The sequence below is a fragment of the Lactuca saligna genome, chromosome 2 (genome assembly GCF_052625555.1).
Source record: "Lactuca saligna cultivar CGN05327 chromosome 2, ASM5262555v1, whole genome shotgun sequence".
Taxonomy (NCBI): Eukaryota; Viridiplantae; Streptophyta; class Magnoliopsida; order Asterales; family Asteraceae; genus Lactuca; species Lactuca saligna.
In genome coordinates, this window is record NC_136418.1 from 46,320,150 (window position 1) to 46,341,684 (window position 21,535).

Consider the following 21,535-nt stretch of genomic DNA (forward strand, 5'->3'; position numbering starts at 1 on the left):
GGATTTATTGTCATCCACTTCTTCTTACTTGGTTGTAGCTAGTTTTTATCTAATCTCTATCTAAGTTCTGAATAGTAGTTATATATTTTGTTGTAGCTAGTCATTATGTCAACACGTAGTGATAGAGATTGGATGTACAAAAGGTTAGATCATGGGTATCGTAGCACAGCATATCATGCATCCGTCAAAGGATTTCTGGATGTTGCTTTTTCTAATGAAGCAACTGTTGATGGGGATTATATTAGATGTCCTTGTTTTAAATGCAAGAACATGTATTCTAAAACAAGAGGTGATATAGAGCTTCACTTGTTACAAAACGGTTTCACTCCTAATTACACAACTTGGTGGGCACATGGTGAAAGAAATATGATATCTCAGCATGAGGAAGAATCTTCTAATCCGATGCAGGATCCGATGGAAGATGATGATGATGATGATGATGATGTTAATTGGTGTACACAGATGTTAATGGATGTAATGGAGGAACTCCCGAATCCAACTGCCAAGGGGTTCTATGATATGTTAGAAGATGTTGATGAACCTTTGTAGGATGGATGTGAAAATTATTCAAAATTACAAGCTGCAACAGAGTTGTTGCATTGGAAGTCAGAATACAATATATCTTAGGCTGCCTATGATCACATACTTCCTATAATTAAGTGGATGCTACCCAAAGGCGAGAAACTAGTTGAGAACATCTATGAGACGAAGAAGCTTTTGAAAATAATTCGACTCCCTAAAAAAAGATTCATGCTTGCAAAAAAGCATTGCATGATATTCTATGGGGCAGATTCTAATTTGACTAAGTGTCGAGTGTGTGATCATGATCGGTACAAGAGTGGCAGACTGCCTTATCTGGTTATGAGGTACTTGTCGATTGCTCCTAGACTCCAAAGGTTGTATTTAACAAAAAAGACGGCAAAGCAAATGACATGGCACTATGAACATGAGACGGAACCGGGTTTGTTGGTCCATCCAAGTGATGGTGAGGCTTGGAAGCATTTCGACTTAATGCATCCAGAATCTTCAAGTGAACCACGGAATGTTCGCCTTGGGCTATGCACCGATGGGTTTAGTCCAAATAACTCAAATACAACCCCGTATTCATGTTGGCCTGTTTTCCTTTCAATTTATAACTTGCCTCCTTGGATGTGCTTAAAAGAACCATATGTTCAATTAAGCATAGTTATTCCTGGAAAAAAGATCCCAGGTCAAAATATAGATGTGTTTCTCAGGCCGCTAATTGACGAGTTAAAGATGCTATATACAGATGGTGTTGTGACTTATGATGCTTCGACTAAATGCAATTTCACAATGAAAGTTATACTTCTTTGGACAGTTAGTGACTTTCCTGCTTATGCAATGTTATCGGGATGGAGCACACATGGCAAGTTAGCATGTCCGTATTGTATGGGTGAGTTGGGGTCATTTCGGTTACACCATGGTAGTAAACCATGTTGATTTGACTGTCATCAATATTTTTTACCAGAACAACACACATATAGGGGTGACACAAAAGGATTTCTGGCTAATAAGGTTGAGCGATCTAGCCCCCTACAAATATTAACCGGTGATCAGATTCGGGAGCAAGTACGACACTTTCCAACTCTTTATGAAGGCAAACCTTTTAGGGCGAAGAATGCAAAATGGCCTGGTTTCGGGATTACTCATAATTGGGTTAAGAGGAGCATCTTTTGGGAGCTACCATATTGGCAGAAGTTGTTAATACGACACAACCTTGATCCCATGCACATCGATACAAATGTGATAGAAAATATTTTCAACACCGTGATGGACACTCCAAAAAGCAAAGACAACATGAATGCAAGAAAAGATATAGAAATGTATTGCAATCAAGTGCAATGGCATACATGGAAGAAGGTAAATAAGGATATGAAAAAGAGAGCATCGTTTTCTTTGAGCAAAGAACAAGTAGCTAAAATATGCCAATGGATGATTAAACTTAAATTCCCGGACAGATACGCCTCAAACTTGGGGGGTGCGTTAATGTAGATGATAATAGCTTTTGCAAATTCAAGAGTCATGAGTGCCATGTATTTCTTCAAAGATTTTTTCCTATTTCTCTAAGAGGTATGGTGCCAAATTCAACATGGGATGCAATTACATAGTTGTGTACATTCTTTCTTGGAATATGTTCAAGGGTGTTACGTGTAAATGACTTACAACGCTTGCAAACTACTATTGTTGAAACCATTTGCAAGTTGGAAAAATATTTCCACCTGGATTCTTTGACTCAATGGAGCATCTTGTTATTCACTTGGCTCGAGAAGCTATGCTTGGTGGTCCGGTTCAATATAGGTGGATGTATCTTTATGAACGGTATATTTTTTACCATACAAAAGATTCTACCATAAAACCTATGGAATTTATAATAAGCCTTTTCCAACATCTTTTTAGGAAGTTGGGATCAATGAAAAGAAAGATAAAAAACCATGCAAAGGTTGAGGGGTCCATTGTTGAGGCTTACATGATTGGAGAGATATCGACTTTTTGCTCACAATACTTTCTTCCTACAATTGAAACACGGTTGAATCATGAGTTGCTTAATTTTGCTCCAGACATTCCTTGTTATATCATGGTCGACTCTCGATTAAGCATTTTCAAAGTTCCATCTCGAAGATTATTCAAAAAAAGTGGTCAACAGAGGCCTTTGACAGATGATGAGATGCGTATTGCTCATAATTACATCTTGATCAATTGTGTTGGGGCTCTACCTTTTTTAAGGTATGTCAAGTTATCTCATTTTCCTTGATGTCGTGAATCTCTACAGTGTTTGTTATTTTTTAAGGTTGTTTGAAAATTATGTGATCCAAAGCCAACAATATATGGATGATGGAGCATTTGAAAGGTTTAGGGATCAACATTTTGCTAAGTGGTTTAAAGATCACGTGAGTATGATACGAGAAAATTTTGTATTACCAAAGTGTCTTCCCCCGCGAATTAGTTAACAAATGATTTATCAATGTAGGTTTTTCAACAATCAAATGATATCAGTCAACATCTGAAATGCATTGCACGAGGACAATTATGACATGTTTGGTTATATAAAGGATACTTTGTCAATGGTTACAAGTTTCATACTGAAAAATATGGTGATGGACGGGTCACACACAATAGTGGTGTATGTGTAAGAGGGACTTGTTACAATGAGTCTGAGTGTGACTATTATGGGTTGTTAGATGAGGTTTTGGAAGTAGAATATCAAGGCATAGGGCATTGCATCATAGTATTATTCAAGTGTATATGGCTTAACCTACTGAAGGGGTACGTGAGGATCGAAAGCATAATTTGGTTGATATTAAATACAAATCAAGGCTAAGAAATGAAGATCCATTTATCCTAGCGTCACAAGCAAAACAAGTGTATTATGCACCATATCCTGCAATGAAGGATTTGAAAGGTTGGTGGGTTGTCGTCAAGACGAAACCAAGGGATGTATATGATCTACGACAATGTGTTACTGAAGAAGATGATGATGAGGATGAAGAGGACCAATTCTTTCAAGAAAGTAAAGCGACTTTACCTTCTACAAGCAGCATTGCAAATGAGGTGGCAGGACCCTTTTCTCATGTAATTGAAGGATAAATAGAAGAAGTTAATGACAACGACATTGAGAGAGAAGAGGATGAAGAAGTTGATGATAACTTGGATGATTAATCCGAAGATGTTACTGAAGATGAAAACATATTATAACGCCCGGGTTTCAGGGCTAAGCATTTTTGTCAATGTAATAGTCTAGGTCAACTCTTGTAACTCTTTTTGAAGTAATAAAGATGAAATAGTTGAGTATTATGTGATTTATGTGTGATTATGTGTTTATTATTTAAGTATAAATGTATAATTAATAAAGAATAAAAATGCGCGTCAAAATTAAAGTGTGAGATAATCCCGATATCTCTGCATAAAGTTGTAGAATATGTCCCAAGTTTTGCGTACATATAAAGAATGCCGAAATCCGAGCTATAACGAAGAAGTTGTGGTCCGCCGAACTTTTACGGCAAAACCGACACGACACCGGGAGACGTAAATAGTGAATTTACGATAGAAGACTTTTTAGCCTTAGAAATCTAAACAAAAGTCATAGAATATGTTAAACTAATAACATCGATAAAAAGAACGCCCAAATCTGACTTCGTATGAAGAAGTTATGATATTTCTAAAATTCGGCTTAGTATTGCACGACCCGAAACTCGAATTTTAGTTCGAGCGGTTTTTGGCTTACGCAACCTAAATAAGAGTTGAAGATCTCATTAATAGGAACTCAACGGTAAAAAGACAGGCAAAAATGGAGTCCGTATGAAGGAGTTATGAATTCTTCGCGGTCATTTAACAATCTAAACGCCTCCTACTGTTAAATTTGAGATCGATCGAGAATTAGCTGACGGAGTCTAAACGAAAGTTGTAGATCTTGATTTTACCTACGCGTGCATATAAAGACCATCGAAAATGGAGCTCGTATGCGAAAGTTATGATTTTTCTAAGTTTGAAGGCTGATACGCGATAGGGGGTGACGTGGCACCACCAGAATTGGACACGTGGCACCACCAGAAGGCCACCACATGGACCAACTCGGCGAGTCCACCAGTTAGGCCTCCTATAAATAGAGGTTGGCATTCACTTCTCTTCACACCTCAACCCTCTTCTTTCTCTCTCTAAACTCTCTCTCTAAGCCCCTTAACCCCCCTAAAAGCCTAGGTAAACCCCCTAGCACCCGAAGGAAGCCCCGAGGCTCCCAGAGTCCCGAGAAAAGAGCCTTTTGGCTCAAGAACGCTGCTCCAGCGAAGCCCAGTTTTCGAGAAAAACCCGCTGTAAGTGAGCTGTACCTATCCTATCTTTAGTTTAGCTTATGTTTTAATATAGGAATGTTATTTGGTCGTTAAAATAATTATTTGGGCTATTATTATGAGTTATATTGAGTGTTATTAACGCTTATATAATAATAATAATAGTCAGATAATTAATTTTTCGCGGTTATCATTAGACTAAACCCTAGTGGTATCAATACTAGGTTTTATCGAAGGAATATCATTTTGAGAGTATCGAAGCGCTGTCTGAGTGCTGAGTCACCACCTAATCAGGTGAGTGTATAATTACTTTCATCTTACACATAGATATGAAGAATTTTATATATTACATGCTATGTGTGCATATTATCTGTATACTTGCTATCTATGCTGGATGAATGTTTTTATACAAGTTTTAAATGATTTAAACTGTATATGTATTTTATATCTACAAAAATGTTGGGGTAAAACATGGGTAGATGTAATAAGACGATGTGTGATAAAATGATGAGAGGCCTCAATGTTGTTGTTGTTGATCCAGTCATCTAGCGGAGTATAGATGACGACCACGGACTCTTCTAGACAGTCCAGTGGAACACTAGCAGGCTCGCAACCTGTAGGTGTTGTGAACGATGTGTTCACCGGTGTACTCCATCCCCCACATGGTTGCCTATTAGGACATTTATTGCTGAGGAATGCCCTTAGCAGTAGTGTCCGTCCCGATGATGATCCTTAGGCTAGGTCCCTTATGATAGGTGTTTAGGGACATAAAGTAAGGATAACGGGAACGGGTAATCGGGTTATTGTTGATTGATGAAATTAATAAACTTATTTATTGTGGGTTGAAAACCCTATGTACTCACCAGGCTCCCAAGCCTGACCCACTCAGTTTTATGTATTACAGGTACTGGCGAATGAGCATAGGTGTGATGTTTTGGACGAGGGATTACGGATATAGGCCTGTAGATATGAAATAATGTAGTAAGGCTTATATTGTACTGTTTATACTTTTGATCTGTACGAACATGACATCCCAAGTCTTTTAATGAAATACATTTCTGTGGAAATGCTTTTGATAAATCTTTATCATATTATTGTTTTGGGACAAATTCCGCAACCCTTTTATTAAAAGATAACTCTGATTTTGAAATAAAGTATAAACAAAACCGGTCTTTTTTGGCCGTGATTTTGGGGATGTCACAGTTGGTATCAGAGCATTAGTTTAAGCGAACTAGGAATTTGTAGGATTTCTAGACTTAAACTTAGAATGCTAAGCGATGATTGTGAGGCGTGAGCACTAGCTTATTTTAGGAATTATGCCTAAAATGCTTTTATGTGCTAAATGCTTTATGCCTGATATGTTGTTAATTGTTCGGATCTATGTTATGTTGCCGACCGGATCTGGAAACCTTATGTGTTTAGGATTCTAAACGTACGACTACGATATTAGAACTAGAATGTAAACATCTCAGAGTCATAAGGATGATTTAAAACGTCTCTCCTAAATAAAGATCTAAATTCACCTTATTCGGTGTATAGATCAAGATGGCAAGGACCCGTAGCGGAAATGTGAATGCAAATGGAGGTAGGAACCAACCCCCAGTGATCGAGCAAATACCAGTTGTGGAAGCCGCTGTCGGACCAATAACAATGGCCGGAGTGCAAGCGATGATCCAGGAAATGTTGGATCGTCAAATGGAGGAAACCAGGCATTTGCTCCAGCAGAATCGAGAGGAAGCAACTATTTAGATCGAATAGCCCGAGTTGAACGAAGGGCAGACTAAAGAAGGAAACTACAGTGGGACTATTGGTCAAGCCAACCCACCGATAGTTAGACAAAACCACCAGGATGGAGGAAATGATGGACGTGGATGCAAATACATGGATTTCATGGCATCCAAGCCACCGAGTCTATCTGGAAGCCCGACACCGGTGGAAGTCATGAACTGGATCTCTGAGATGGAGACAATGTTTGAGAGTTGCGAGTGTAGCAATAGGCAGAAGACCGCTCTCGCAGTTCCTCTATTGAAATCTGGAGTACTAAGTTGGTGGAAGCTATTAGCTGATTCGATGCCCAAAGGTGAAGCAAGCAAAATGTCGTGGGAGGATTTTCTGGTACATTTGAAGATGCAATACTACTCTGAGCAGGATCTTCTGGAGATCAACAACGAATTCCAGAATCTGAAGAAGGGAAGAATGAGCGTTACTAAATACGCTGCAAGCCTTACTGAGAAAATGAAGCTTGTTCCTCATCTCGTCCCAATTGAACTCTCCAAGGTTAACAAATTTGCCCTCGGATTACCAGCGGACTTCGGTCCAATGGTCAAGCAAACTACCACTCTGAAAGCCGCCATCTAGGCTGCTAAGAATGTGGAGACCCAGATACGAGAAAAGGGTCCGGAGAGAGCGGAAGTGGGAGAGAAAAGGAAATTTGACGGATCCTCGAGGTCCGGTAAGAAAGGTAAATTCTCGAAGTCTGGTTCGAGAAGAGGAGGATCAGAAGCAAAGTGGTGTGACAAGTGCAAGAAGAAGCACTTTGGGAAGTGTGATGGAGGGGTCACATGTTACAAATGCGGAAAGCCTGGGCACTATGCTAATGAATGCACCCTCAACCAGAAGGCCTGTTATGGGTGTAATGAAGAAGGGCACATTTTGAAGGACTGCCCGAAGAAGAAGGAGGCAGGAAGACCCAACATACTACCAAAGCCGAAGGCGAGAGCCTTCCAGATGACGCTCGAGGCTGCAAAGGAGGCAGCAGACGTCGCTTCGGGTACCTTTCTTGTAAATGGTTTTCCTGCAAATATATTGTTTGATTCCGGAGCCAAATACTCCTTTGTGTCGCATAAATTTAGTGCGAAATTAGCATTACCTGTAGAAAAACTTGATAATACCCTGATTGTAGAAGTTGCCAGTGGCAAATTCGTACCTGTTAGTAATCGTATTAGGAACATCATCATTGACCTAAACGGAAACGAATTCCATGAGGAACTATTACCCATAGAGTTAAACGGTTTCAACATCGTTTTGGGTATGGATTGGCTTAGCGCCAACGATGCTGAGATACTATGCCGAAAGAAGATAGTTAGGATAAACCCACCCGGAAAGGAATCATTTATGGTGTACGGGGACAAACGCAGAGTGAATTCTGGAATCAACTCCCTGATGAAAGCCAGGAAATGTTTGTCCAAGGGATGTGCATCGTACTTGGCATTCGTAATCGATGCTAAGAAAGAAAAGAAAGAGGTGCAGAATATACCGGTTGTGTGCGATTATCCGGAAGTCTTTCCCGAAGATCTTCCCGGATTACCACCTGATAGGCAAGTGGAGTTTCGTATAGACTTATTACCAGGAATAACACCGATAGCAAAGGCACCTTACCGATTAGCACCAACGGAGATGAAGGAGCTCATGACGCAACTTCAGGAGCTGTTGGACAACGGTTTCATTCGACCTAGTTCATCACCCTGGGGAGCTCCGGTGTTATTCGTGAAGAAGAAGGACGGAAGCATGAGGATGTGCATAGACTACCGAGAGCTGAATAAGGCAACGATGAAGAACAAGTATCCATTACCGAGGATTGATGACCTATTCGATCAGCTGCAAGGTTCGAGCTACTTCTCAAAGATCGATCTTAGGTCAGGATATCATCAGCTGAAGGTGAGAAAGCAGGATATTGAGAAGACTGCATTCAGAACAAGATATGGACACTACGAGTTCTTGGTTATGTCATTCGGATTAACCAATGCTCCCGCAGCATTCATGGATTTGATAAATAGGGTTTGTAAACCATTCCTCGATAAATCTGTGATAGTGTTCATCGACGACATTCTCATATACTCGAAAAGCCAGGAGGAGCATGGCAAGCATCTACGAGAAGTGTTGGAGGTGTTAAAGAAGGAGAAGCTTTTTGCAAAGTTCTCCAAATGCGAATTTTGGATACGAGAAGTCCAATTCTTGGGCCATGTTGTTAACTAAGAGGGAATAATGGTTGACCACACCAAGATGGAGGCTGTAATGAAGTGGGAACGTTCGAAGAGTCCCACGGAGATTCGAAGCTTTCTAGGATTAGCCGGATATTACCGACGATTTATCCAAGGCTTTCCTTCGATAGCTTCTCCATTAACAGCTTTGACCCATAAAGGAGCTACGTATACATGGAGTGAGAAACACGATGAGGCATTCGAGAAGCTAAAGAAGAAGTTATGTGAAGCACCAATACTTTCTTTACCCGATGGAGTCGAAGATTTCGCGGTTTATGGTGATGCATCTGGAGTCGGGTTGGGTTGTGTTCTGACCCAAAGAGAAAAGGTGATAGCATACGCATCTCGACAATTGAAAGAGCATGAAAAGAACTACCCCACTCATGATCTGGAGTTGGCAGCGGTAGTATTTGCCTTAAAGATATGGAGGCATTACCTCTACGGCACGAAGTGCAAGCTCTTCACTGATCATAAGAGTCTCCAGTATCTCTTTAATCAGAAGGAGTTGAACATGAGGCAACAACGCTGGCTAGAACTTCTCAAGGACTACGAGTGTGAGATACTTTACCACCGGGGAAAAGCAAATATTGTTGCTGATGCTCTCAGTCGGAAAGTCAATCTTGAAAGGAAAAGGCCAAGAGCGTTTAGAATTGAAGTCGTCTCGACGATTGTGGAAAGTATCAGGAAAGCTCAAGAAGAAGCTTTAGGGAAGAATGACCGAAAGGAAGAATGTTTGGGAAAAACGTTAGTATTCGGAACAAACAGTCGAGGACTGAAGGTATTCCAAGATCGAATCTGGGTACCTAAGATGGGAGGAATAAGAGATATTCTAATGGAAGAAGCACACAAAACCATGTACTCGATTCATCCCGGTAGCACTAAAATGTATACGAACCTAAAACCCTACTACTGGTGGCCGACAATGAAGCTCGATGTTGCAAAGTATGTGGCCGAGTGTGTAACATATGCGAGGGTTAAGGCACAACATCAGAAACCGTATGGGAGTTTAGAACCCTTACCTATACCCATGGGTAAATAGGAAGACATCACTATGGATTTTGTGACTAAACTGCCCAGAACGAAGAACGGACATGACATGATTTGGCTAGTCGTGGATCGTTTCACCAAGAGTGCACACTTCATAGCCGCCAACGAGAAGTGGTCTATGGATAAGCTCGCAAATGCTTACGTGAAGGAAATTGTAAGACTTCACGGTGTCCCTCTTACGATTGTATCGGGTCGTGATAGTCGTTTCACGTCAAGGTTTTGGAGGAGTCTACAAGAGGAGTTGGGTACAAAGTTGTGTTTGAGTACTACTTACCATCTGTAAACTGATGGTCAGAGCGAAAGAATGATTCAGACGTTGGAAGATATGCTGAGAGCATGTACCCTCGAATTCCAAGGGAATTGGGACGAGCACTTACCTCTAGTAGAATTTTCCTACAACAATAGTTTTCAGTCGAGCATCAAGATGGCACCTTATCAAGCCTTGTATGGATAGAAGTGTCGTACGCCGTCTTGTTGGCTTGAAGCCGGAGAGAAGCAGTTTATGGGCCCCGAGATAGTCCATGAGACTGCTGAGAAATTGAAGGTGATTAGGGAAAGAATGTTAGCAGCTCAGGATCGTCAGAAGAGCTATGCTGACAAGAAAAGACGACCGATAACCTTCCAAGTTGGGGATTCCGTTTTGCTTAAAGTCTCACCGTGGAAGGGACTTATACAATTTGGGAAACGAGGAAAGTTAAGTCCAAGGTTTATTGGACCGTTCAAAGTTCTTCAGAAGATTGGGAACCAAGCTTACAAGCTGGAATTGCCCGAAGAACTCAATGGTATTCATAACACCTTCCATGTGTGTTATTTGAGGAAATTCATGGGAGATGTTCCCGACATAATTCCAATTTCAGAGTTAAGGATGGATGAGAATAAAAGGCTGATCGAAGAGCCCGAGGTAATTGTTGACCGTAAGACTAAGAAGTTACGACGCAAGATGGTCGACTTAGTGCTAGTCCGATGGAAACATTCGAATGGGCCGAATCTCACTTGGGAAACAGAGGATGACATGATGAGTCGCTATCCACATCTGTTTGCTGATGCATGATTCCGGGACAGAATCATCCTAAGGGGGAGAGAATTGTAACGCTCAGGTTTCAGGGCTAATCATTTTTGTCAATGTAATAGTCTAGGTCAACTCTTGTAACTCTTTTTGAAGTAATAAAGATGAAATAGTTGAGTGTTATGTGATTTATGTGTGATTATGTGTTTATTATTTAAGTATAAATGTATAATTAACAAAGAATAAAAATGAGCGTCAAAATTAAAGTGTGAGATAATCCAGATATCTCTAAATAAAGTTGTAGAATATGTCTCAAGGTTTATGTACATATAAAGAATGCCGAAATCTGAGCTATAACGAAGAAGTTATGGTCCGCCGAAGTTTTATGGCAAAACCGACACGGCACCGGGAGACGTAAATAGTGAATTTACGATAGAATACTTTTTAGCCTTAGCAATCTAAACAAAAGTCATAGAACATGTTAAACTAAGAACATCGATAAAAAGAACGCCCATATCTGACTTCGTATGAAGAAGTTATGATTTTTCTAAGATTCGGCTTAGCAGTGCACGGCCCGAAACTCGAATTTTAGTCCGAGCGGTTTTTGGCTTACGCGACCTAAATGAGAGTTAAAGATCTCATTAATAGGAACTCAACGGTAAAAAGACAGACGAAAACGGAGTCCGTATTAAGGAGTTATGAATTCTTCGCGGTCATTTAACAGTCTAAACGCCTCCTACTGTTAAATTTGAGATCGGTCGAGAGTTAGCTGACGGAGTCTAAACGAAAGTTGTAGATCTTGATTTTACCTACGCGTGGATATAAAGAACGTCGAAAACGGAGCTCTTATGCGAAAGTTATGATTTTTCTAAGTTTGAAGACTGATACGCGATAGGGGGTGATGTGGCACCACCAGAATTGGACACGTGGCACCACCAGAAGGCCACCACATGGACCAACTCGGCGAGTCCACCAGTCAGGCCTCCTATAAATAGAGGTGTCGGGCATTCACTTCTCTTCACACCTCAACCCTCTTCTTTCTCTCTCTAAACTCTCTCTCTTTAAGCCCCCTAACCCCCCTAAAAGCCTAGGTAAACCCCCTAGCACCCAAAGGAAGCCCTGAGAAAAGAGCCTTTCGGCTCGGGAACGCTGCTCCAGCGAAGCCCAGTTTTCGAGAAAAACCCGCTGTAAGTGAGTTGTACCTCCTATAATATAGGAATGTTATTAGGTCCTTAAAATAATTATTTGGGCTATTATTATGAGTTATATTAAGTGTTATTAACGCTTATATAATAATAATAATAGTCAGATAATTAATTTGCCGCGGTTATCATTAGACTAAACCCTAGTGGTATCGATACTAGGTTTTATCGAAGGAATATCATTTTGAGAGTATCGAAGCGCTGTCCGAGTGCTGAGTCACCACCTAATCAGGTGAGTACATAGTTACTTTCATCTTACACATAGATATGAAGTATTTTATATATTACGTGCTATGTGTGCATATTATCTGTATACTTGTTATCTATGCTCGATGAATGTTTTTATACAAGTTTTAAATGATTTAAACTGTATATGTATTTTATATCTACAAAAATGTTGGGGTAAAACATGGGTAGATGTAATAAGACGATGTGTGATAAAATGATGAGAGGCCTCAATGTTGTTGTTGTTGATCCAATCATCTAGCGGAGTATAGATGACGACCACGGACTCTTCTAGACAGTCCAGTGGAACACTAGCAGGCTCGCAACCTGTAGGTGTTGTGAACGATGTGTTCACCGGTGTACTCCATCCCCCACATGGTTGCCTATTAGGACATTTATTGCTGAGGAATCCCCTTAGCAGTAGTGTCCGTCCCGATGATGATCCTTAGGCTAGGTCCCTTATGATAGATGTTTAGGGACGTAAAGTGAGGATAATGGGAACGGGTAATCGGGTTATTGTTGATTGATGAAATTAATAAACTTATTTATTGTGGGTTGAAAACCCTATGTGCTCACCAGGCTCCTAAGCCTGACCCACTCAATTTTATCTATTACAGGTAGTGGCGCATGAGCATAGGTGTGATGTTTTGGACGAGGGATTACGGATATAGGTCTGTAGATATGAAATAATATAGTAAGGCTTATATTGTACTGTTTATACTTTTTGATCTGTATGAACATGACATCCCGAGTCTTTTAATGAAATACATTTCTATGGAAATGCTTTTGATAAATCTTTATCATATTATTGTTTTGGGACAAATTCCACAACCCTTTTATTAAAAGATAACTCTGATTTTGAAATAAAGTATAAACAAAACCGGTCTTTTCTGGCCATGATTTTGGGGATGTCACACATATGTGATGATAATTCTGATGATGAGTAAGTACTAAAAATGTAGAATGAAACAATGTATTTGGAACTATATATTTTGCCTAGTGGACCTTATAAATAACTTTTTAGCTAAAATGATCATTTTCTTTTTCTATATACGTTGCACTTTCATTTATTTGTGTATTATAGGATGTTACCTTCTCTTACTTCTATAATTTTCTATTATAATACATACTTGTTCTAACCAATAGTTTATTAATTCTTGATTTTAAGGGTTATTTTTTTACTAATGGCGCAACAAGGAGCCCGTGGTAGTGGTCGCAGTGGTAGTCACATTGGTGGTTGTGATGTTGGAGATAGAAATGCATCTCAATCACACAATGATGTAGAAAGTCAACCTTCTTCTTCTTCAGTTAGAGGATCAAACATCTTGGAACAAGTTCCAAGTAACCCATCAAAAAGGAAGTTCATTGAAGTCGATTCTGAAAAGCAGTACTAATGTTAATTTTACAATTGTTTATAAAAATGAATTTACTTGTTAATTCTAATACTAATGCTAATTTTTTTATTTTTTATTTTTTGCAAGATTAACGGATCAGATTTCAGTGATCAGAGCCATCACATGTATACTGAAGATGATGTTTGACGGCCCATGGACCTCATTGGAAGAAGGTTAACAAAGAACATCGTGATGCAATGTGGGAACACTTCAAGGTTTGTACTTATTATTTTTATTATTTATCAAAGTAAAAATTGGTATAAAATGAAAAAGATAATTGTATGCGTGATCTACATGTAGGGTTTGTATGTTTGGCCCGAAGAGACTGATGTTCTTGCTCGCAAGGTATGGGAAGACTGTATGAAGAACCGATTTCCTGACATAATGCGAAGAGCACGTGAAGCATCTTTAGAACTTGCCAAAGCTGCAAATGTGAATGCCTCAGTAGAAGGTGATTTAAATTTGCTGAAGGACTATCGCCCAAATTGGATAAAAAAGGAGTATTAGGAAAAAATGATCAATGAAGTGTGGACCACATCCAAATGGAAACGTTTATCACAATCAGGGAAAAATAACAGAATAAAATAGAAGATGGATCTGTTTCCAAACATATCAGGGGTTCTATATCTATTCGTCAACATAAGAAAAGAATGGTAAGATGTTTCCATCTCACGTTAGTTTCTACTTAAACTATTGAGTTTTTGTTTTGTTTTTTAATGTATTACTAATGGATTTTGTAGCAAGCAATGCTTAAACGCCCTCCTACAGGAGTTGAACTTTATGCAAGGTTGCACATTAAACAGTCTACTCAAGAGTACATTACAGCAAAGGCAGCTAAAGTTAAGGTATTTTCAATTCTTTTGTAGGAAATAAAACTTCCTACTACTCGGGTTAATGACTTTGTTAAAGCAACTAATTGACAGAAAACAAATCTTTCGTAAGTAGTAATCAACTTACAAAAGAAAAGAAACAAATTATTATCTCTAAATGTTTGATCCTCTACCTAGTTGTAATTAAGTGTTTTGTAAGTAGTAATCAACTTTATGCAAGGCCTGAGTATTAATTAATAGGAGGCTTATGAAGTGGTTCATTCCATTCCTTGATTATGAATTTAATGGGATGGAATGAACCATTCCATTCCTTATTTCATGTTTCTATTTTTTCATATTTTTTTCTATAATAGGAGGCTTATGAAAGTGCTATGGTGGCTAAGTTTGGTGATGATACGAGTTTCCACCCCCTCTTGGATAATGAAACATGGTGTGATGTTTCCGAAGGAGTCAAGAAAGGAAGAATATATGGATTCGGATCCGCGTCTGATCCAGCGAGCTTTTTGGAAGTAACATCTAGTACAATAACATCCCAAGAGGTTCATTTGATTTTGTACTTTATAAAAATTTCCTATCATAGCATTGCACTTACAAAGTTTCCTATCATGGCATTATACTTACAAAGTTTCCTATCATGGCATTGTACTTACAAAGTTTCCTATCATGGCGTTGTACATACAAAGTTTTCTATCATGGTATTATACTTACAAAGTTTCCTATCATGGGATTGTACTTACAAAGTTTCCTATCATGGCATTGTACTTACAAATTTTCCTATCATGGCATTGTACTTACAAACTTTCCTATCATGGTATTGTACTTTAGGTTGTCTATGAACGTGTACGAAACGAGATGCATGGTGAAATGGATGCTAAAGTTGCAGAAATGGAGCTAAACATCAACAAATGCGTGAGAAAATGGATGCCAAAGCTGCAGCAATAGATGCCAAACAACAACAAATTGATGCAAAATATGAAGCAATGGAGAAGATGTATGCAGTCTTGCAAAATATGATGGGAAATTGAAAATTAGAGGTAATATGATGTTGACCATTAGTATTTGATGTTTTTGAATGACTTGTTAACCTTTTGTATTTGATGTTTTTGATTGTTTTGAATAATGTTTTATAGGAATGAGAACCGAAGATGATTGATGGACATGAAATGAAGAGAGCAGCTAAAATGTTATTTTGAAAGTTAAACTTTTTTCTATTTGTACCTCTTTTGCATACTTTGGATTTCTTGGTGCTAAAATGTTATTTTGAAGTTAAACCATTGGGAGTTTAATGTTATATGGATAGTTTCGTTTTTGGATGTGTTTTGAATGACACTTTGGTAAACTTTGATAGTTTTGGTATTGTAATGCTTGGTTGTATCATTATTTGATGTTCTTTAGTATAATAATTTGATGATTGTAGTATTTTTTTTTTCTTTTAGAATCATAATAAAAAATGATATTACAAGTTCGTGGTGAGAAAATAAAAAGTATTTTAATGCATGAATTTTGCGAGGGATTAGCTACGAAAAAAATATATATATCTAAAGTGTGCGACGGATCAGCGACGGAAAGGAAAAAAATTTAATGTATAAATTTTGCAAGGGGTTAGTGATGGAAAAAAATCATGTCTAAAGTTTGCGATAGATCAGCGACGGAAAAAAAATAGTATATGAATTTTGCAAGAGATTAGCTACGAAAAAAAAAAAAACTGTTCATGGAAATTTGCGACGGAATGCATTGAGTGACATTTAGCGACGGATACTCTGTCACTACCTTTATCGCAAGGAAAAACCGATCCGTCGCTAAAACCCTCGCTGAGAAATTAGCTACCTTTTTATTACCTATGAAGTGAATCCGTCGCCGATCCATCGGAAACAACATTTAGCGACAGAATAGCGATGGATTTTTCCGTCGCTAAAACCCATGTTTCTAGTAGTGTTTTATTATCGGTTTTTAATTGGGACCAAAGAGACGTTTTATTTTTGTTATAAAAATAATCAGGTGTCACGCTTAGCAACAATAGGCTTGTGGTAATTACTTTTTCTATTTGGTGCTTTATGACATGTAGGAATGCGATGATGCTATTCCATTATTTTTATTGATTAACAACAAATGAGAGGACTCAAAATTTAATGCACCTGCTTTGATGTAATTAGTCTCTTTTTTATCCCCTGGCTTTTTTCTTGTACATTGCAAGCACTAATACAAGTTAGCCATTCAGGGGAAAAAGAGAAAAATGGATTGGTTACATATCTGATATTGGATCATTGAAAAGGAATTCGAAAACAAACTAACAATATGAGTTATATTTGTGAATTTCAGCTAAGATGGAGAATAAAACTAATCTACACATTGGAAATCGAAATTTATTCAAACAGAAGGCACAAAAAAGTACCGCCTTATAAATTAATGCACAATAAATAGAAACATTCCTAAATGTCTCCCGCTTATATTTAGCTTTAAGGTTCGAAATTTTTAACAATAAGCAAATTAAAATTACACACGACTATAATATGTCATTATTCATGCATGTTACATGGTGTAACAATTATTTAGTGAGAGTCTGCAAACAAACATACACATTGACACGTAAATGGAATACAATCCAATCCTTATTGTTGAAGTATTTATGTGTTGGTCACTTGAACTTGTTATGAGAAGTGGATGATTTCTTTAGTTTGTGAGCTTCATTTGGTAACTTAACATTGGTAGCTAATCCTACTGCTTCAAGAAACCTTATCATATACCAACAAAAGTCAATTTGCCACCATTTTAACCCATGACGAGCTGAATATTCAAATGCATGATGATTGTTATGCCATCCTTCTCCAAAAGTAACCAATGCCACCCACCTGTGTGCAAACAAAATATTTTGTACTTTTAATGAATTGATCTCCATATAAATTAAAACTTTGAACATTAATTGTGTACCAGTTATTCTTGGAGAGATCACCAGTGTCCCAACTTTGAGTGCCCCAAATATGGCATGCGGAATTCACTAGAAATGTCGTATGGTAACCCCAAGTCGTTGCAACGCCCTACATATATGCTCTTGATCTTATAAATTCATCATAAAATATGACATTTTTAACAGTCAATTGGAAAAAGGAAAAAAGTTTATAGCAGTGGCACCAAACGTAATAACTTATATTATTCATCATGCAAAGTCTTACCACAGCCCAAACAAGATAGGTAAATCCACCATAAGCGTAAACGAGGGCAGCATATGCGGATATATGCAATATATAAGTTCTTTTAATGAACCTATAGAATACTTGATTCTTTAAATCCTCCACATTATTACTTTTTTGATACTGCAAACACATGATCAACTTAACGACATAATTAACTAACATAAACTTGTTTTGTCTTAATATATCACACAACTTACCTTTTCAATTAAGTAGCCACTATCAAAAAGCCAACCCATGTGACTAAACCAAAACCCAAAAATAGGAGAGTGTGAATCTTTCTCGGAATCGACATATTGATGATGAAATCTATGAATGCTCACCCAAAATATAGGATCCCCCTGTATACAAATAACAGTTATCTACATTTGGCTGTTTAAATAAATAAAAGAAAAAAATTCAATAATGATCCTTTTGGTTTTAAAAACTTTCCTCAGACGTGAAACTTTTGTTGCATCAATGGTCGCTATCGAGAAAAATTTGCAAGCCAATAGTCCTTATGTATATGTTCCATTAGAGAAAGATGTTAAATTCCCATAAGGACGATTTGTGTAGGTTTCTAAAATTTCGGATAAGGATCATTTGTTGAATTTTCTCAAACTTTGCATAAGGACCATTTGTGAAGTGTTAAAAAGTCTATTTAATTTTTTATTACTTTTTTTTTTTTGAAACGGCTAACTCAGCTCCCAAGGGGATTTCCAAGGAAAACTTCTCGTACATTGGGCATAATCGTAAGAGACAGATTTAAGAGGTTCAAAGATTTGAACTCATAACCTCAAACATACATGGGTATCAAACCGGATGTATCAATCTAGCTAGGCTAGACATCACTTGCAAATTTTTTTATTACTTCACATAAATCAAATAAAAAGGTAATAATAATAATAATAATAATAATAATAATAATAATAATAATAATAATAGTTTAATATTTACATAAATAAAAAATATAACTTATTATTTTTAATCAACATGCAAATATATTTATTTTTATAAAAAAAACATAATACATTATTATAAAAAAAATGTTATTATAAAAATAATAGTATTTCATCTTTTGTTATAAAAATATAAATATGTAGTTCCGAGTTATAGGTAAAGTAAACATATGTTTTCGTTTTTATTTCATAATAAAAGAATGTTGTGTGCAATTAAAAAAAAAAATTGGACAATCAATGATTTGTATTGACGCTAAAATTATTTACTAGAATAGAAGAATATAAAATGCAATTTAATCAATTTAATTGGTTTGGTTAACCGTTAAATCTTACTAACATTTGATAGATTTTTTACTTTACATAAAAAAATTAATATTTTATTCGATAAAGTTGTTTAGGTTTATTAAATTTTGAATATATCTTTTTATAAATACATAAACTTTTCAAATTAATAATTTCTATTTTTTGATAAAAATATTAAGTTGTCTATATTTTAGTTTTTCTATATTTTTATTGAATCTATGATAATTAATACAACATTAAAAAGATTCTATTAAAATTTCATAAATGGCCTTTATACAAAGTTTCATAAAATTACAAATGATAACAAATGATCATTACGTAGACTTAACGACGACAACTTTTGTCTAAAGTTACCATTTGTGCCAAAAAAAAAGTTTCATAAGAACCGTTAAAGGGATCTTCTATAAACTAAAAGGACCTTCATGAAATTTTTTCTAAATAAAACATACAGGAAAGAAAACAAGTACGAACCTGGAAAGAGAGGACCCCAAGATAAGCAAACATGTACTCAAGACACTTAGGCAGCTTTAGACTGCGGTGTGCTAGATTCCGATGATATGAGAGAGTTATTCCAAAAATCCCACAAAACACCCATCGAAAAAATGCAAATAAAAAAGCATCCCAATCGAACCTAAATGGTGCGAAAAGTGAAAGTAAATGAATAGCTAAAATCAGAACACCCGTTTGAATGTCGATAGCCCTCCATTTTCGCGCCCACAAGAGGTTTCTTTTCCTTGTAACCACCACATCAGAGAGCACTATTTTTGTATGCTCTGACTCCTTTACAACAGTGGAAACTGTGGCCGGATTTCTCAACATTTGAGAGGGTAATAAAATTAACGTAGGATTTGTAGTTTGATGTACGTATTATGTGCAAGTATTTATAAGGAAACAATCAGGTCAAGAGGTTTGTACAGGATTGTTGAAATGCATGTAATGATGTATGTCGCGTCTTACGTGGTAATTGTTTTCATTTTTCATTTTTTTTTTGAAAGGCAACTTGAATAAAACGGGAACAAACCCCAGCAAGAAACTGGGGCGCTCAAAAACGACAATTACATAGTTTTAAAAGCTAATCTAGGTGATGATATCCACAAAGCATACGAGGAAAACAATTATTAGCAGCGACAAAAGTCGCCGGTAAAAGTTCAAAATGTCGCGGGTAATACTAATAGCAGTGATGCATCGTCGGTAATGAGTCATCACTACTATTTCGTAGCTATTGATCAATTTGTTGCTGTTAATGAGATATGTCGCCGCTAATGAGACATGTCGCCTCTAATAACTAAGTTGCCGGTAACAGAGTCGTCGGTAACAACAATTTTCATTTTTTTAATTTTTTTTAATTAACGATTTTGGTTGTCGGTAATAATATCGTCAGTAATTACATAACAATATTTGATTAAATATCAAAAATAATAGTGTTGATGCTAATTAGAAAACAAACATCCGATTACAATTAAATATCAAAAATCATAAAATCCGATTAAATATAAAAAGTAATAATGTCGCCCGGTAATTACAAAAAACAATCAAAGTTTCACAATCTACCAAATAGCAAAGCGTAACTACGTATACATATAAAACGCACCCTACATACCATCATCTTCGTTCTCATCGTTTCCTCGTTTATTTTGGGATTGAAAAAACGAATAAAGTTCATCGCTACATGCCGGGTCGCTGAGCATTGCACGAAGATTTTCCAACTACATAATTAATAACAAAATATATAAACTTATAAGTTAAATTGTCAAACATAAACAAAAACTATCAGAATACATTGTTATTTTTAAACTAAGACAAAAAAAATAAAGTACGTTGTTATTTTTTGCACTTGGGACAAAAACCTAATTACCAAAGCTATTTTTAAACTAAGACAAAAAAGCAAAGTACATTGTTATTTTTTGTACTTGGGACAAAAACCTAATTACCGAAGTTTTCAGCAAATAATCACCACAAAATCAAAATTACCAAATCAACACGCGTTTTATGATGCTAAAGTAGATTGCTATTTTTAAACTAAGACAAATAACCAAAGTACGTTGTTATATTTTGCACTTGGGACAAAAACCTAATTACCAAAGTTTTTAGAAAATAATCACCACAAAACCAAAATTACCAAATCAACATGCATTTTATGATGCTAAAGTAGATTGCTATTTTTAAACTAAGATAGAAAACCAAAGTATATTGTTATTTCTTGCACTTGGGACAAAAACCCAATTACCAATGGTTTTAGCAAATAATCACCACAAAACCAAAGTTACCAAATCAACATGCATTTTATGATGCTAAAGTAGATTGCTATTTTTAAACTAAGACAAAAAACCAAAGTACATTGTTATTTTTTGCACTTGGGACAAAAACCTAATTACTAAAGCTTTAGCAAATAATCACCACAAAAAACCAAAGTAGATTGTTTTACCTGTGATGGTTGTGGTGATGGTTGCGAAGGTTGTGGAATCGGCGGCAGAATGGAAGGTTTACGGCTAATGCCTTTAATATGGCCATGTCGCTCTCTTAATACTTTCACAAACGCAACTCTTTCTTGAGTGAGTGTTAACTCACTTGCACCTAGAGTTTGTTCTAACAGCTCTTCAACTAAGCGATTCTGTAA

At 36.9% G+C, this 21,535-nt stretch overlaps 2 protein-coding genes across 2 annotated transcripts; one reads left to right on the forward strand and one right to left on the reverse strand.

Moving 5' to 3' along the window:
* Nucleotides 1–663: 663 nt before the first annotated feature.
* LOC145029682 (uncharacterized) lies at nucleotides 664–2,129 on the forward strand. The gene is made up of 3 exons (XM_078978174.1): nucleotides 664–1,414; nucleotides 1,490–1,881; nucleotides 1,980–2,129. Exons 1-3 carry the CDS (start codon nucleotides 664–666, stop codon nucleotides 2,127–2,129), a joined length of 1,293 nt encoding a protein of 430 aa, XP_078834300.1.
* A 14,778-nt stretch (nucleotides 2,130–16,907) lies between these two features.
* On the reverse strand, nucleotides 16,908–19,749 carry LOC145028866 (palmitoyl-monogalactosyldiacylglycerol delta-7 desaturase, chloroplastic-like). Its single transcript, XM_078977577.1, has 5 exons — nucleotides 19,390–19,749; nucleotides 17,878–18,018; nucleotides 17,660–17,800; nucleotides 17,418–17,524; nucleotides 16,908–17,338 (listed from the first exon to the last, which is right to left on the reverse strand). Exons 1-5 carry the CDS (start codon nucleotides 19,735–19,737, stop codon nucleotides 17,125–17,127), a joined length of 951 nt encoding a protein of 316 aa, XP_078833703.1. The 5' UTR covers nucleotides 19,738–19,749; the 3' UTR covers nucleotides 16,908–17,124.
* Between the last annotated feature and the right edge of the window lie 1,786 nt (nucleotides 19,750–21,535).

Bases quoted from the DNA above. Each gene is read 5' to 3' on its own strand.
- LOC145029682 (XM_078978174.1), top strand. From the start codon at position 664: ATGCTACCCAAAGGCGAGAAACTAGTTGAGAACATCTATGAGACGAAG. The intron at 1,415-1,489 runs GTGAGTTGGGGT...ATTTTTTACCAG, and splicing joins AGCATGTCCGTATTGTATGG to AACAACACACATATAGGGGT. The intron at 1,882-1,979 runs GTAAATAAGGAT...ATTCCCGGACAG, and splicing joins AATGGCATACATGGAAGAAG to ATACGCCTCAAACTTGGGGG.
- LOC145028866 (XM_078977577.1), bottom strand. From the start codon at position 19,737: ATGTTGAGAAATCCGGCCACAGTTTCCACTGTTGTAAAGGAGTCAGAG. The intron at 18,019-19,389 runs GTTCGTACTTGT...ATTTGTATACAG, and splicing joins TTGGGGTCCTCTCTTTCCAG to GGGGATCCTATATTTTGGGT. The intron at 17,525-17,659 runs GTAAGACTTTGC...GCATATATGTAG, and splicing joins CCTATCTTGTTTGGGCTGTG to GGCGTTGCAACGACTTGGGG.